At 44.1% G+C, this 12864-nt stretch overlaps 2 protein-coding genes across 2 annotated transcripts; one reads left to right on the forward strand and one right to left on the reverse strand.

Moving 5' to 3' along the window:
- Nucleotides 1-1384: 1384 nt before the first annotated feature.
- Nucleotides 1385-12423, forward strand: gpr176 (G protein-coupled receptor 176; the record flags this gene model as incomplete). Its single annotated transcript, XM_080532176.1, has 3 exons — nucleotides 1385-1613; nucleotides 8097-8349; nucleotides 11178-12423. The coding sequence occupies 3 exons, from the start codon at nucleotides 1385-1387 to the stop codon at nucleotides 12421-12423; spliced, it is 1728 nt and encodes a 575-aa protein (XP_080388302.1).
- On the reverse strand, nucleotides 3111-6150 carry LOC308172461 (low choriolytic enzyme-like; the record flags this gene model as incomplete). The annotated part of the gene is made up of 7 exons (XM_080547365.1): nucleotides 3111-3264; nucleotides 3377-3458; nucleotides 4528-4706; nucleotides 5062-5179; nucleotides 5597-5677; nucleotides 5961-5979; nucleotides 6079-6150. 7 exons carry the CDS (start codon nucleotides 6148-6150, stop codon nucleotides 3111-3113), a joined length of 705 nt encoding a protein of 234 aa, XP_080403491.1.
- Nucleotides 12424-12864: the final 441 nt, after the last annotated feature.

Genomic DNA, 12864 nt, shown 5'->3' on the forward strand with positions numbered 1-12864 from the left:
TGTGAGTATAATAAATAACTGGAAGCTGTGTTGAATGAACATATCTATTAGGTTTCCTGTAAAAATCAGTGGAGTATGGAATATGATTTTGCATTTTCTTTTTATATGATTGAGGTCTGGGCTCAATGGAGTTCCCTATTTTGGTATTCATTCAAAAAGAATTCAGCTTACCCAAGAGGAATTTCACAACTGCCTGTGATATTAGCGGCTTCGCGAGCAATAACAATACAAAATTGCACACTAAGATATTTGACAAATGAACAGGGGAAAAGATGGTACACTAATTCTATGAATAAAAACACATGCTTTAAATCGATGTTTCAAAACGGAGTCAATGTATGTGGGCCTGGGAGTTCCTTCAGCCACATAGTCATTGATGAGTCTTATAAGAACCCATATTCCTGGTATGGAGAGGAGGAGCTCGCGCCTCTGCTGCTGCTGAACCCAAGAAATCGCCTATCACACCGAGACTACCGAAAACACTGACTGACAGACTCCTCTTGACTAGCGACAGTCTGACATTTGCGCGCATGGCGAGGAGAATATTTTATCAAGCAAAGAGAAGGATGAACATGCTTATGAGGGACCTCATGCCCAATTCACATCATTGACAGCCCAAACCGCTGACCGCCCGCTTAGCCCACTGTGGAAGGAGTTGAATTATTCTTATTTTCGTAGTAGCCTAATCGCCTAATTGCTTATTAGTCGTCAAATTAAGACATATACGCCTCGAAAAGAAGATTCGTGAAGGTATGTGCTTAGACTGCACCACCAGAGAAATTCCCTGAAATTATATATTTTATATTTGGTTTTGAGAGAGATCTGTAGATTTGTTGTGGTAGCCTAATGTACTTGTGCTCGGCGGTGACTGTTCCTATTATTTTAGTCTATCATGTGTATCATGGTATTTAATCTGCTGACTTTGTATAGCTTGATTGTCTGATAGAAGTTGTATTGAGGAGGGGAGGTATCATCACCATGGACAGTGCGCTCTTATCAACGGATGCGCAGTTGACGGGTACCAAACAAGGGACCAACACACCGGCGCTGGGAAGGCTACAGACAGAAATGGTGTGTACAATTCTGGACATCTAAAAAAATTGACGTGTGACCCTATTCGTTTGGGCTACTCGTTTAGTGGATTTTTTGTCTTTTAAACACATTTGTTACGTGGTTGTGTGGTTAATGAATGAGTACATTGAAAGAGACGAAATTCTCTCTTGGAATTACCACCTGGATGTTGAGTATAATCTCTTTACCTGCAGGGCGATGCACATAAATCACGGTTGCCAGTTTTCATTTAAGCGTTGCAACCGACCACCGGTAACGGTTGTTAAAGATGTAGTCATAATTAAAAGTCTAATAGGCCTACCGGTGAATTAAAATGGATGTTGATAGTTGGGTTCCGACCACTGGGGATGGGACCGCGAATTTCACCCCGGCCAACCTCCTCCTTGATTTACTAAACGCTTCGAGTGCAACGACACAGTGGGATAACGGTCCAGCGAACGAAGTGACACGTTTGGGGAGTCAGGAGAGTCTCATTCAAGAGCAAGCTTACAGGGACTTCACCACTACCATACAGGTTCTCATCCTCATAGGATCCCTGTTGGGTAAGTAGCCCCACATCACTCAAATGCCTCGTCTTATCAACCTTATGGCAGAGCAATTCAACACTGAAATAATGAATTATATGACTAAACGGTTTATTTATTTTTATTTTCAATGAAATATTGATATAGCCAAAGGTGGTCTGGGTTCATTCATTATTTATTTAATTTTATTTGGGTCATTTCAAAGGTGCTTCAAATTCTTTATTATTATGACTATGATTATTATTATTATTGTTGTTATTATTATTATTCATTTCATATTGGTAGCTTGCTGTACAGTGGAAAATACACCCTTACTTTTATCAATCGGTTCTAGCCCAGAGACCCAAGTGATCTGAATATAAAAATCTATGATTATCAATGATTTTGGTTACCTTGGCACCACTTTATTGCCTGACAAGCATTTCAAACAGTTGTCACTGACAATACAGGGAGAAAACATAAAGGGTGCAGTGATGCTTGTTTTATACTGTATGCATAACCTCATCACAAGCACACTACAGCACTGTGAATTGCTAACAGCCCAATTAATCATTTGGTTCAAAGATCTCACATTTAGCAGAGGCGAACAGGAAGTCAGTGAATGTTTACTGTAGCTTGGTATCGAATGTGTGTATGTTGTCAACACAGCTATGATTGACCAATTACAACATTTTCCTACGGTATGGTGGCTTAGACATTGACGTACTACGTTCACCGCGGTATGCAACTAAGTAATCTTATTTTGGCTGCCTGGCTGATTATGTGATTCACACCAGTTATTGGCCAGCAGCTGTTTAATACTGCACAGCAGGCAACACAGAAAACACAACTGATCACAAGGGAAAGACTTGTTGTATTGGAAACACAGTGAACACAGATTCTCTTGAACATCTATGTGACAACATTTTATTGGAACACCAGGCATGGGATCAAAGAGATAACTGTTTAACATGACATGATCAATCTGTGTATGGTCCTCAATGGACCGCTTTTGTCTCATTACCAGTAATGTCTGATTTTCTTTTGTATTGTGTATCACTGCGTGTGAACCAGCTGGTCTGTCACCTGACGGTTGCCGTTGACTTAGAGTGCCCTGCATTGAATTAATGCTAGCTTCATTCTTCATTTTCATAGCTAAATGTCCAGGGGGCTTCAGAAATATGACTTCATATTCCGCTTCATCAAGGTCCTCCAGTGGCTCTCTTCCTCCTTTGAAGAAAGAGACACGTTTAACTTTAATCAAGTTTACAGTACCATGAGTATTTTAGAAAGCTAATTGGGATGCATGTATGACACTATTCCCGCAGCTAGACCTTTGATCATAAAGACCCACATGCAGAGGAAGATAACCTGAGTCATTAGTGTGGTTTTAATGAGCTTTACAGAGCAAACATTGGGTCATACATACATAAATAGGGTCTAAATAGACGATACTACAGTACATTGGGTACATAGAGCACCCTATATAGTCTGCATAGGAAGCAGAGTCAAGGGTGCATAAGGTCTGCTTAGAAGTCATTTAGGGTAAAGAGTCGACTTACAGCATTTGTAGAGTATGTTGATCTTCTGGATGTCGATATCAGACATGGCGATTCTCTGTCCGATGGGCACATTTGGGTCAGGTATGGGAGTGATGGTTGGTTTTCCACGCAAGGTTGAGAAAGCATTTCTGGGGAAGTAGAGATATTAATGACATGAGTGGTAGCTAGTTTTTTTTTACAGACTTGAAGGGTTCAAAATGTACTAGACTGGGTTGAGCTTGTATGTCTTTTCCTCCTTACGCTCCATAATGCATGACAGAGGAGTAGTCATATGGAGTGTTCAGGTTGTTAGTGTCATGCTTCTGGAAGTTGTTGGCAGCATCTGTCAAAGAAAATAACATGTCAGTTGTACAGTAAACATGTTAAGCAGCTTCACTGCCAGGTATTCCTGCAATGTACCTCCAATGTGGATTACTGCAATGTACTCCTGGCTGGGCTCCCCGCTTCAGCCATTAGACCTCTGCAGCTCATCCAGAATGCTGCTGCCCGGCTGGTATTCAACCTCCCCAAATACTCGCATGTCACCCCTCTCCTTCGCACCCTGCACTGGCTCCCGATAGCAGCTCGCATCAGATTCAAGACCCTGGTGCTTGCATACCAGGCAGCTAAAGGGACAGCCTCTGCCTACCTGAAGGAAATGGTAACCCCCCAAACCCCTGCCCGCTCACTCCGTTCCTCCACCTCGGCTGGCCGACTGGCCCCACCTCCTCTACACAGCAGTCGGGCTGCCCGATCACGTCTCTTCACAACACTGGCTCCCCGCTGGTGGAATGAGCTCCCCATGGCCGTCAGAACGGCAGAGTCACTACCCATCTTCCGTCGTAGACTGAAGACCCATCTCTTCAGGTTACATCTTAACTGCTCCTCCTGAGACATCTTCTGACCCTCACCACTACGTCTCCTAAAGACACCCGCTTTTCCCTCTACTGTGTCCCTAAGAACTTCTACTGCCCCCCTTGTACTGTTTCTCAGTTTCTCCAGTAAAAAAAAAAAAAAAAAAAAAAAAAAAAAAAAGTTTTAGTTTAAGGCGATAATAGGGAGAAGGTTTTTCCTTCTATCAGTGGCCCCGGGCCCGAGCTAGAGTACTCTTCCTGCAACGAATGGTGGATAGCTGATTCACATGCTTAGTATTCAAATGTATTGATTGTAAGTCGCTTTGGAATAAGGCGTCTGCTAAATGCCAAAAATTTAAATGTAAATGTATTCAATATAATGGCAACTCTTCTACAAACACATTATGTTGACCACACACAGCACCGTACCCAGCAGAATACCCTTTCAAAAACCAGCTCTCTCAGATTGTTAGGAACAGAGAATGAATTGTTCTTTCTTTTGTGAACCTGACAAAGACCAGGCTGTGGAAGAAAGAGGCCCCACTTGGAGATACTTACGGTAAGGCACGTTTTCCCAGTTGATCCTCACATACTGGTCGCGGTCACTCCTGGTGTGTTCGTGGTAGAAGCCCAGAGCATGGAGGATCTCATGCTGAATGATAGCGTGGTCCATACAACCGAACCTAGAAATGGAGACCACCTGTCTGCCCCCGTTACGCCCCACACCAGAGAAACACCTGATGGGAGGGAGAGAAGAGATAATAACTTTCTTGGACTGATATACAATGTTGTAACTGGTGTGGATCGAACCTGGGTCTCACACTCTCTATTCCCTAATGACTACTGCATAGACCCTATACCGGTGTGACTACAGTGTGATAACCAATGTATGAGTAATAGATACTAGTATACAGTACTTGTGGAGTATTATTTGCATTCTTGCTTTTTTGCATTCTCATGGCTCAGAATGGACTGTACTACATGTACTTACTCTCTTGATACATGGTATTGGTATATTTATGGTAATATGTTATTCTCTTGGAGTCAAAATAATGCCTTTGCCAGGGGAATTGTTATTGGGACTGGACTTACCCAAATCGGCTCTTAAACTGGATATACTCCCTCTGACCCCGATATGGGACAAAACGAACGCAGGTTTTGGAGCTGAAGTCCACGAAGGCGCCTTTAATCATCTCCCTCTCAGTGCTGGCTACAAGGATGCACAAGTCAAAAAAACCATCCTCAATGTCTTATAGGCCTACTAACAAAACCACAGACTTCAATTGGCTTCAATCTTTTCTTTTCATGGAAGTATTAACAAGAGATACTAAATCTATAAGACCATAAGGTTACTTACCATAGTCACTGCTGATTTTGTATGGCACCTCTACTTTTCCGTTTGTGGATTTCTCCCACAGACACCTTTTATTCAAGCATTTCAAGGCATTCCTGGTTCTTGGGTATACAATGTCTCCTTCCACTAGAAACTCACTAGATCCTAACAGGAGACAGAGGACAACAACAATCAAGATTAACAGGCTTCCAGAGTTTCTAAAATGATTTTGAATAAATTAGAACATTAGTCAAATAGTCAATTAGTCCCTAGCTCTTTCCCTAGCTCTGTCACCATCTAGCAAAGACTTGCCATTGTTCATCTCCAGAATCCTTGTAGTCATGTCCACCTTATCAGAATCATCATCTTGGATCTCTGAAGAGAGGGACAACATAGAAAGCATGTGTAAATGAGAATGCAGCCTCACCAAATCTCTTCTTTTTTACATGTGGTACACAGAGAACCAGGGTCAGAAGACCTGAGAGCTCTTGGGCTGATAGGCTAGCAAAAGGTCTTTCAGATATTCTGGTGCTTTGCCAGTGAGAGCTTTATAAACAAGCAGAAGGATCTTGAAATGCATTCTGAACTTAACAGGAAGCCAGTGTAAAGTCTCTAAAATAGGAGTTATATGAGCTTTATATGATAGGCGAACACTCACCATTTCCACTCCCATAGTCCTGAGGAAAAGATGTATATGTCAGGAAACAGAATAGAATAGCATAGAATAGAATAGAATAGAATAGAATACTTGTCTTTTAATTCATGCCGTCTCTTACCAATTCAGTGTGGGCCTGTGAGAGTCCCAGTAGCATCAGCATCAGGAGTGCGATAGTCTGTCTGGAGTCCATGTTCCTTCAGTTCCTCGAGCTGTGGATGTTCCACAAAGGTTGATGCTAGGTCCCAGTCAGAGATGAGTTTATATACAGCTCTCTACAGGTGTGTCTGTGTCAGGATTAGGGCTTTGGGTTGATGCTGTCTGTTTTAGACAAACAACAGACAGGAGTGTACCATTAGATTAACCTGCTGTTTCAAATGATTTAATCCATGGGTCAGACACCACTCCACATGTCTGTGGAGCATACAGTACATGTTTAGTTTGCACTGGGCGTGACCAGATAAAGATGGATCTCCCTAAGCTGTGTTGTTTTAAACAACCATTACTGCTCCATTAGTGGACAGCTGTGAGCTTCTGTAATCACTATTGAACCAATTCTTAGATGTTGATGAACTGGGGAGTAGAATAAAAAACACTCGATTAACAGTGAAAACTGTAAAACCATCTCAGGGTTGTGTATTTGATTTGTTTAATTGAGATTCGATGCATCTAGACCAGTTACCTCCAAGGTTCCAATAGAATGTTTCTAGGAGGAAGACTGATGTTATATGAGTTCACAACAACAATGAACAGCTTTTGCGTCCAGCAAATCACAAGTATTGCACCAGTCACAGTAGCTAATTTCCAACATTCCCAATCTTCTTTCTGTTTTTCTTTCCACATCCACTTATGATCGGAAAGGTCGTGATAAAAGTAATAATACAACTTTCTCTCTCTACTCAGAGCTCCCCCTCTCAACAATGGATCTACATTATGCATTAATGTCCTGGGGTTAGAATGGTTGTACATCCATTTTGATGCTCTTATCCTCTAGCAAAAAAGAGACACATTTTGAAGTGCTTTTGACATTTTGAAGAAGTGAGTCAAGCAATGTTACATGCAGAATTGAGAATACATTTCTATTATCAATCGTCACACACTTTCCATCACACCTCGGAAGAAGTTGGTACTATAGCTGTCTTTACCATGACCAAAGACAAGATAAATCACCCATTGGCTGGGATGCCAATGACAGAATTAAATGAAGGATTTTTACCTTGAAATACATTTGAGGATAACTCATTTCAACTAATTCAACACCCACAGTTATGCTGACGCCAGAATCATTTCAAGACATAGGATTAGTTTCTGACAGTTTTTTGGAGAGAATCACTAGCCAAAATCCAGACATTGAAAAAGCCTTTTCACACCGTTTTTGTGTGCCTTTCTCTGTCGAACAAACTGTCAAGGGTGGATTCCTAATGTGATGTGCTGATTTATTATTTCTCATTAGTCAAAGGGACATAAGGAGAGAAATGGTGTTGGAGGGTTGTGTGAAGTTCAGTTCTCAAAGCAGAGGAGGTAGCAGCTTGCTGAGTGTCCTCTCTCTCCTCTGTGTGTGTGTGTGTGTGTGTGTGTGTGTGTGTGTGTGTGTGTGTGTGTGTGTGTGTGTGTTCTGACTCAGAAGCTCTAGGGTGTGTGTGAAATACCAGTGACATTTCACACTTGTTCCCAAAATTCATCCTTCTTCACACCCTTCAGGCTTCCTCTACCCTTACGTTGAGATTGATTGTTTTGTCAAATTGTCTGCTGCTATTTTGACAAACTTGTATATGAAATGGGAAATTGCCAAGGCAACATAGACGACAGGGGATTATTGAGTTAAATCTTTGCAGCCTGGGTGCAGTTGACAACATGATTGATGGTTGCCTGTCCATCCTACTGTCATACTGTCTATGCTCCACTGGAAATGACTCATTATTAAAAAAAGAAAAAAAAAGAAAACCTTGAATACAACTGCACACACATACACACACACACACACACACACACGCACACACACACATGCACACACATGCACACGCTCACGCACAAGCTCACACACACACACACACACACACACACACACACACACACACACACACACACACACAAACGCCTGTCACTGACACGGTCTCCTTGTCTCCCCCCCCCCCACAGGCAACGCCGTGGTGCTGTGGTGCACCTGCTACACCAACGTTTTCAAGTCTGTGACCAGCCGCTTTATTAAGAACCTGGCGTGTTCGGGCATCTGTGCTGGCCTGGTGTGTGTGCCCTTCGACGTGGCGCTGGGTGCCAGTCCTCGCTGCTGCTGGTGGCTCCACACTCTGCTGCTCTGCAAGGTCATCAAGTTCCTCCACAAGCTCTTCTGCTCCGTCACTGTCCTCAGCTTCGCTGCCATCGCCCTGGACAGGTGAGGGGACTGACCGTAAATGGTAAATGGTAAATGGACTGCGCTTATGTAGCGCCTTTATCCAAAGCGCTTTACAACGGCCTCTCATTCACCCATTCACACACACATTCACATACCAATGTACCAACATACCAAGCTACCATGCAAGGCAATTTGGGGTTCAGTGTCTTGCCCAAGGACACTTCGACATGTGGCCAGCCGGGGCTCGAACCGTCCATCTGCCAACCTGGCAGCTCTACCTCCTGCGTCACAGCCTTCCCCCCAGACCGTAGAACCGACTGGCCAGTTGTAGACTGTCACTATGGCAACAGTTTACTTTGCTCTTTTGTGAGGGGTGGGCCACTTCGGTTTTCCAGAGATGCAGACTTTACTTCTAACTGATCTAGATTATTTTTGGTTTAAAGACCATGATTAGTTGGCGTGTTTGTGCTGACTTGGAACAACAGTATACAGTACTGTACATCCCCTCTGGCTCTCCAGAACTGGACTTTACCACCTGTTCCCCAGCCCCTTCCCCTGCTACGATAACAGCCCCTCCTAGCCCTCTGGTAGACTGCACTACATGCACATCCAGGTAGTGGGATAATTGCTTGTCAAATCAGGGACATAGATACACATAAATCCATAACACCCAGTGAGAGAAGCATCCAAACCAATTCTTTAAAACTGCAGGAAACAAGTGTTCTTGTTCCAGAAATAGGAACTTCTCTCTATCTCCGCCTGGCCCCCCGTGGAGCAGAGTTGGGGGTAAATCAATAGAGCATGTGTACTCCACACTGAGGGATCGTGTCCGAGCTCCTGCTGCACATTTTAGAGCTCCAGCCAATAGCAGCAAGAGTCCACAGGGAGGGACACTTTCATTGCCATACTCACTCACTCTGTGAAACTTGTGACAGCAGCTGGTGAAACCGGGAACAAGTCGACAACCGACGGACCGTTCAGACTTTCCAGAAACATTTAAAGAAATGTCAGCGTTAAAATGACACACGCGCTAGTCAAGCCAAAACATTGCAATGCAATGGATTCGGTGAGTAATCCCCACTACTAACTAGTGGTAGTGTAGTGTAGAATAGTGGGGATTACTCATTGAATCCATTGCAATGCAATGTTTTGGTTGACTAGCGATTGTGTCATTGATTTTCATCAAGGCATACATTTTTCTGAATAAAAGTCTGAACGTTTTGATTGGCTAGCGACTTTCCGGACTTTCCGGTTTCACAAGCTGCTGTCACACTTATTCCGGTCTCCCATCCCCTCCCCTCATTCTAAACTCTTTTCGCTTCTTTTCATCTCTCCTCTCCCTCTCCTCCCTTCTCTTCCTCAATATCAAGATACATATCTACAAGAAAAATACAGTTAGGTTGTGTTCCAATGTCCACACTAGCATCGTGTTTTAGAATGCACTACCACTCTACGTCTGCATTTGGAGCTAATTGAAATATGGAACTAGAGGAGAGGATTGGAAGATGGAGATATAACCTGTATATCATAGATAGATCTATTCTATGCCAATGCTGTGTTGAATCCTGCTGTACTGTATCTCATTCTAGTCCCAGCCTGAGCTCCAGTGCCTGCCGAGAGCTAGTGAAGGGCTTCCATAGCAACATAGACTCTCAGAACATTTGATCAATCTGCTGAATAATTTATTTTCTAAGGGTCTGTACCAAGAGCATTTATTTAGTAGGCAAGCTGTGAATGTATCACACTTACAGTACAAGCGGAGAATTGTGCACAGACGATATAAACACAGCTATTGTTCCTACACACCCAGACATTCACATATGCTTATGAGGAGATGTGTTAGAATGTAGTACCCTTCACACTTCAGACACATACCCCACAATCAGTTTTTTCATTCTCCATTCTTAGCCACGCACAAACACCCACTGATATAAAAAAATGTCTACACTTTATTCTGTGAATGAAAGTGTAAAACCAAAAGAGAACAATATGTGTCATTCATCCATGGGCAAAACAACCCAAAATGTAATTTTCCTCTGGAGGGGAATTAGATAAGAGTAGCAACTTAGTAAAGTCGAGCTGCGAGGTGGTGTACACGGGACGGGGCAGAGAGACGTCTAAACTACTCAGGTCTAAACAATGGGCACTCAGGAAGAGTTTGCTTTGAAGAACTGCATCATTCACAAAAGACTGGAGTGTTGAGCAATACTTCAGCAAAGGGCCCTCGAATCTCCTCTCAAGAGAGTCTTTTGTGTTGGTAGAATTCATCAAGCAGAGACAGAGAGTAAACTATAAAAGAGGGTTAGGGTTAGGGTTAGTGTCTGTGTCTTTGCACTGAAACAGATATTCTCCATAACACTTAACATGACATTATGCCTTTTTCCAAAGGTTCAGATGACGTAAGACGATAACAGAGTAAGATGATCTCAGAGTAACCAAATGTAATTGCCATTTAACAGGCTAGTGATTATGATACGTGAAGTTGAGGTTGTGGTCTGTGCACAATATAAAGGATGTTGCCATAATGTTTATTAGTTTTAATGGGTGAATGTATAACGTTTTTGTATTGATTTTCTATTGATGCGTGATGTTTTTGTGTTGTCTTAAAAAAAATGCTTCGTAACCAGGGTACCATTGAAAATGAGACTTGGTCTCAATGGGTTCCCCTGGTGAAATAAAGGGTAATAAATAGATCAATAAAATAAATTGTGAATACACACAGTTATGCAATACTCACCACTCTACATCACAAAAATAACAGTGGTAGTTAAGTTCGCTTATATAGCTAAACTGATAACACAGGTTATTGTAGTTACTCTACAATAATGACTATGTGTTTTATTACGCAATGTCACTCTTCTCCCCAGATACTACTCAGTGTTGTTCCCCCTGGAGAGGAAGATATCGGACGCCAGATCTCGAGACCTGGTCATCTACATCTGGATCCATGCGACGGTGGCCAGCGTCCCCGTGTTCGCCGTGACCAACGTGACAGACGTGTATGCCGCCTCGTCCTGCTCGGGCGCCCACGCCCGCTCCCTGGGCCACCTGGTGTACGTGGTGGCCTACAACGTCACCACTGTGATCCTCCCCCTCGCCACGGTCTTCCTCTTCATGGTGCTGATTCGCAGAGCCCTCAGTGCCAGCCAGAAGAAGAAGGTGATCATCGCGGCGCTACGGACGCCTCAGAACAGCATCTCCATCCCTTACGTGTCCCAGCGCGAGGCTGAGCTACATGCTACTCTCCTGGCTATGGTGCTGGCCTTCTCAGCCTGTATTGCCCCCTATGGGGCGTTAGTGGTATACCGCACCCTCCTAGGGGACAGTGAGGAGCTGTCCCCATCCCTGCATCTCACAGCCATCTGGCTGCCCAAGGTGTCCCTCCTTACCAACCCCCTCCTGTTCCTGACTGTCAACCGCTCAGCTCGCCGCTGCCTGCTCGACCTGTTGACCCGGGTACACAGACGCTACAGCCGCCGTAACGCGGTTAGCATGGCGGGGCTGGGGCTGGGAGGCGAGGGCGGGGTACTAGGGGGGTCTGGGGGGCTGGAGGCCTCGGCCCGCTCTGGGAGCCAACTCCTGGAGATGTTCAACATCGGACAGCAGCAGATCTTCAGGCCTACTGATGAAGAGGAGGATGACGAGGAGGTGGAGCATGAGATCTCCTCCCTGGGGGGGACGGGAGGCTGCTCTCAGCCCAAAGAGGACCACCAGGGTGGGGCCAAAGTCGGGGGGGGGTCAGGAGGGGATGTGGCTCCCCAGAAGGATACGCAGCAGCAGGCTGGAGGAGTTGAAGAGGGTTCTGGAGTAACCAAGGAGGCTCCTCCTTTCATTGCCCCCAGGTCTCCGGTCCATGCCTGTGCTTACACCTCCTCGTCACAGGTGGCGCCAGTTACGCCCACGGAGGCTGAGGACACCACCCAGTTTGGGTTTGGGCCCTTCGAGCTGCCGCCCCAGTGGTTGCCTGAGACCAGGCACAGTAAGAAGAGGCTGTTGCCTCCTCTAGGTAACACCCCTGAGGAGCTGATACAGACCAAGCAGCCCCGACCGCGGCCCGAACGTCGCATCAGCAGGAACAACAAGGTCAGCACCTTCCCCACCGTTGACCCCTGAACTATGAACTACTACTTTTTTTTTTTCAATCTTTCTCCGATTCATTTTTGTTGTTTATCGGAAAAAACAACAAATGGAACGAATACCTTTGAAACATCCTTGTTGTGTTTTGTTTTCAACAGATAAGTAGTCAATTCATGGTCTCACTGATTTTATTTATATGTGAGCATTCCAGAAAAGGTTGGATTTGGAGGATAATGTTATGACCATACATTAACATCCATGTTACGAGCATGCATTAGAATAGAAAGACACATTTCCGTTATGATTGTATGGATTTGTAAATCACATTCATTGGAGAAATCATGTAATTTTCAGGTTGAGACATGCATTGTAGGCAGGTAAATGATTTTAAGCATAATGTTTCCTTAAACAAAACATCTGCTAACTGGTTGTACTGTACTGTCATCAAGTCTGAAATTAATGAATATCTGTGTCAAA

Source organism: Nansenia antarctica, assembly GCF_963989245.1.
Source record: "Nansenia antarctica genome assembly, chromosome: 1".
Taxonomy (NCBI): Eukaryota; Metazoa; Chordata; class Actinopteri; order Argentiniformes; family Microstomatidae; genus Nansenia; species Nansenia antarctica.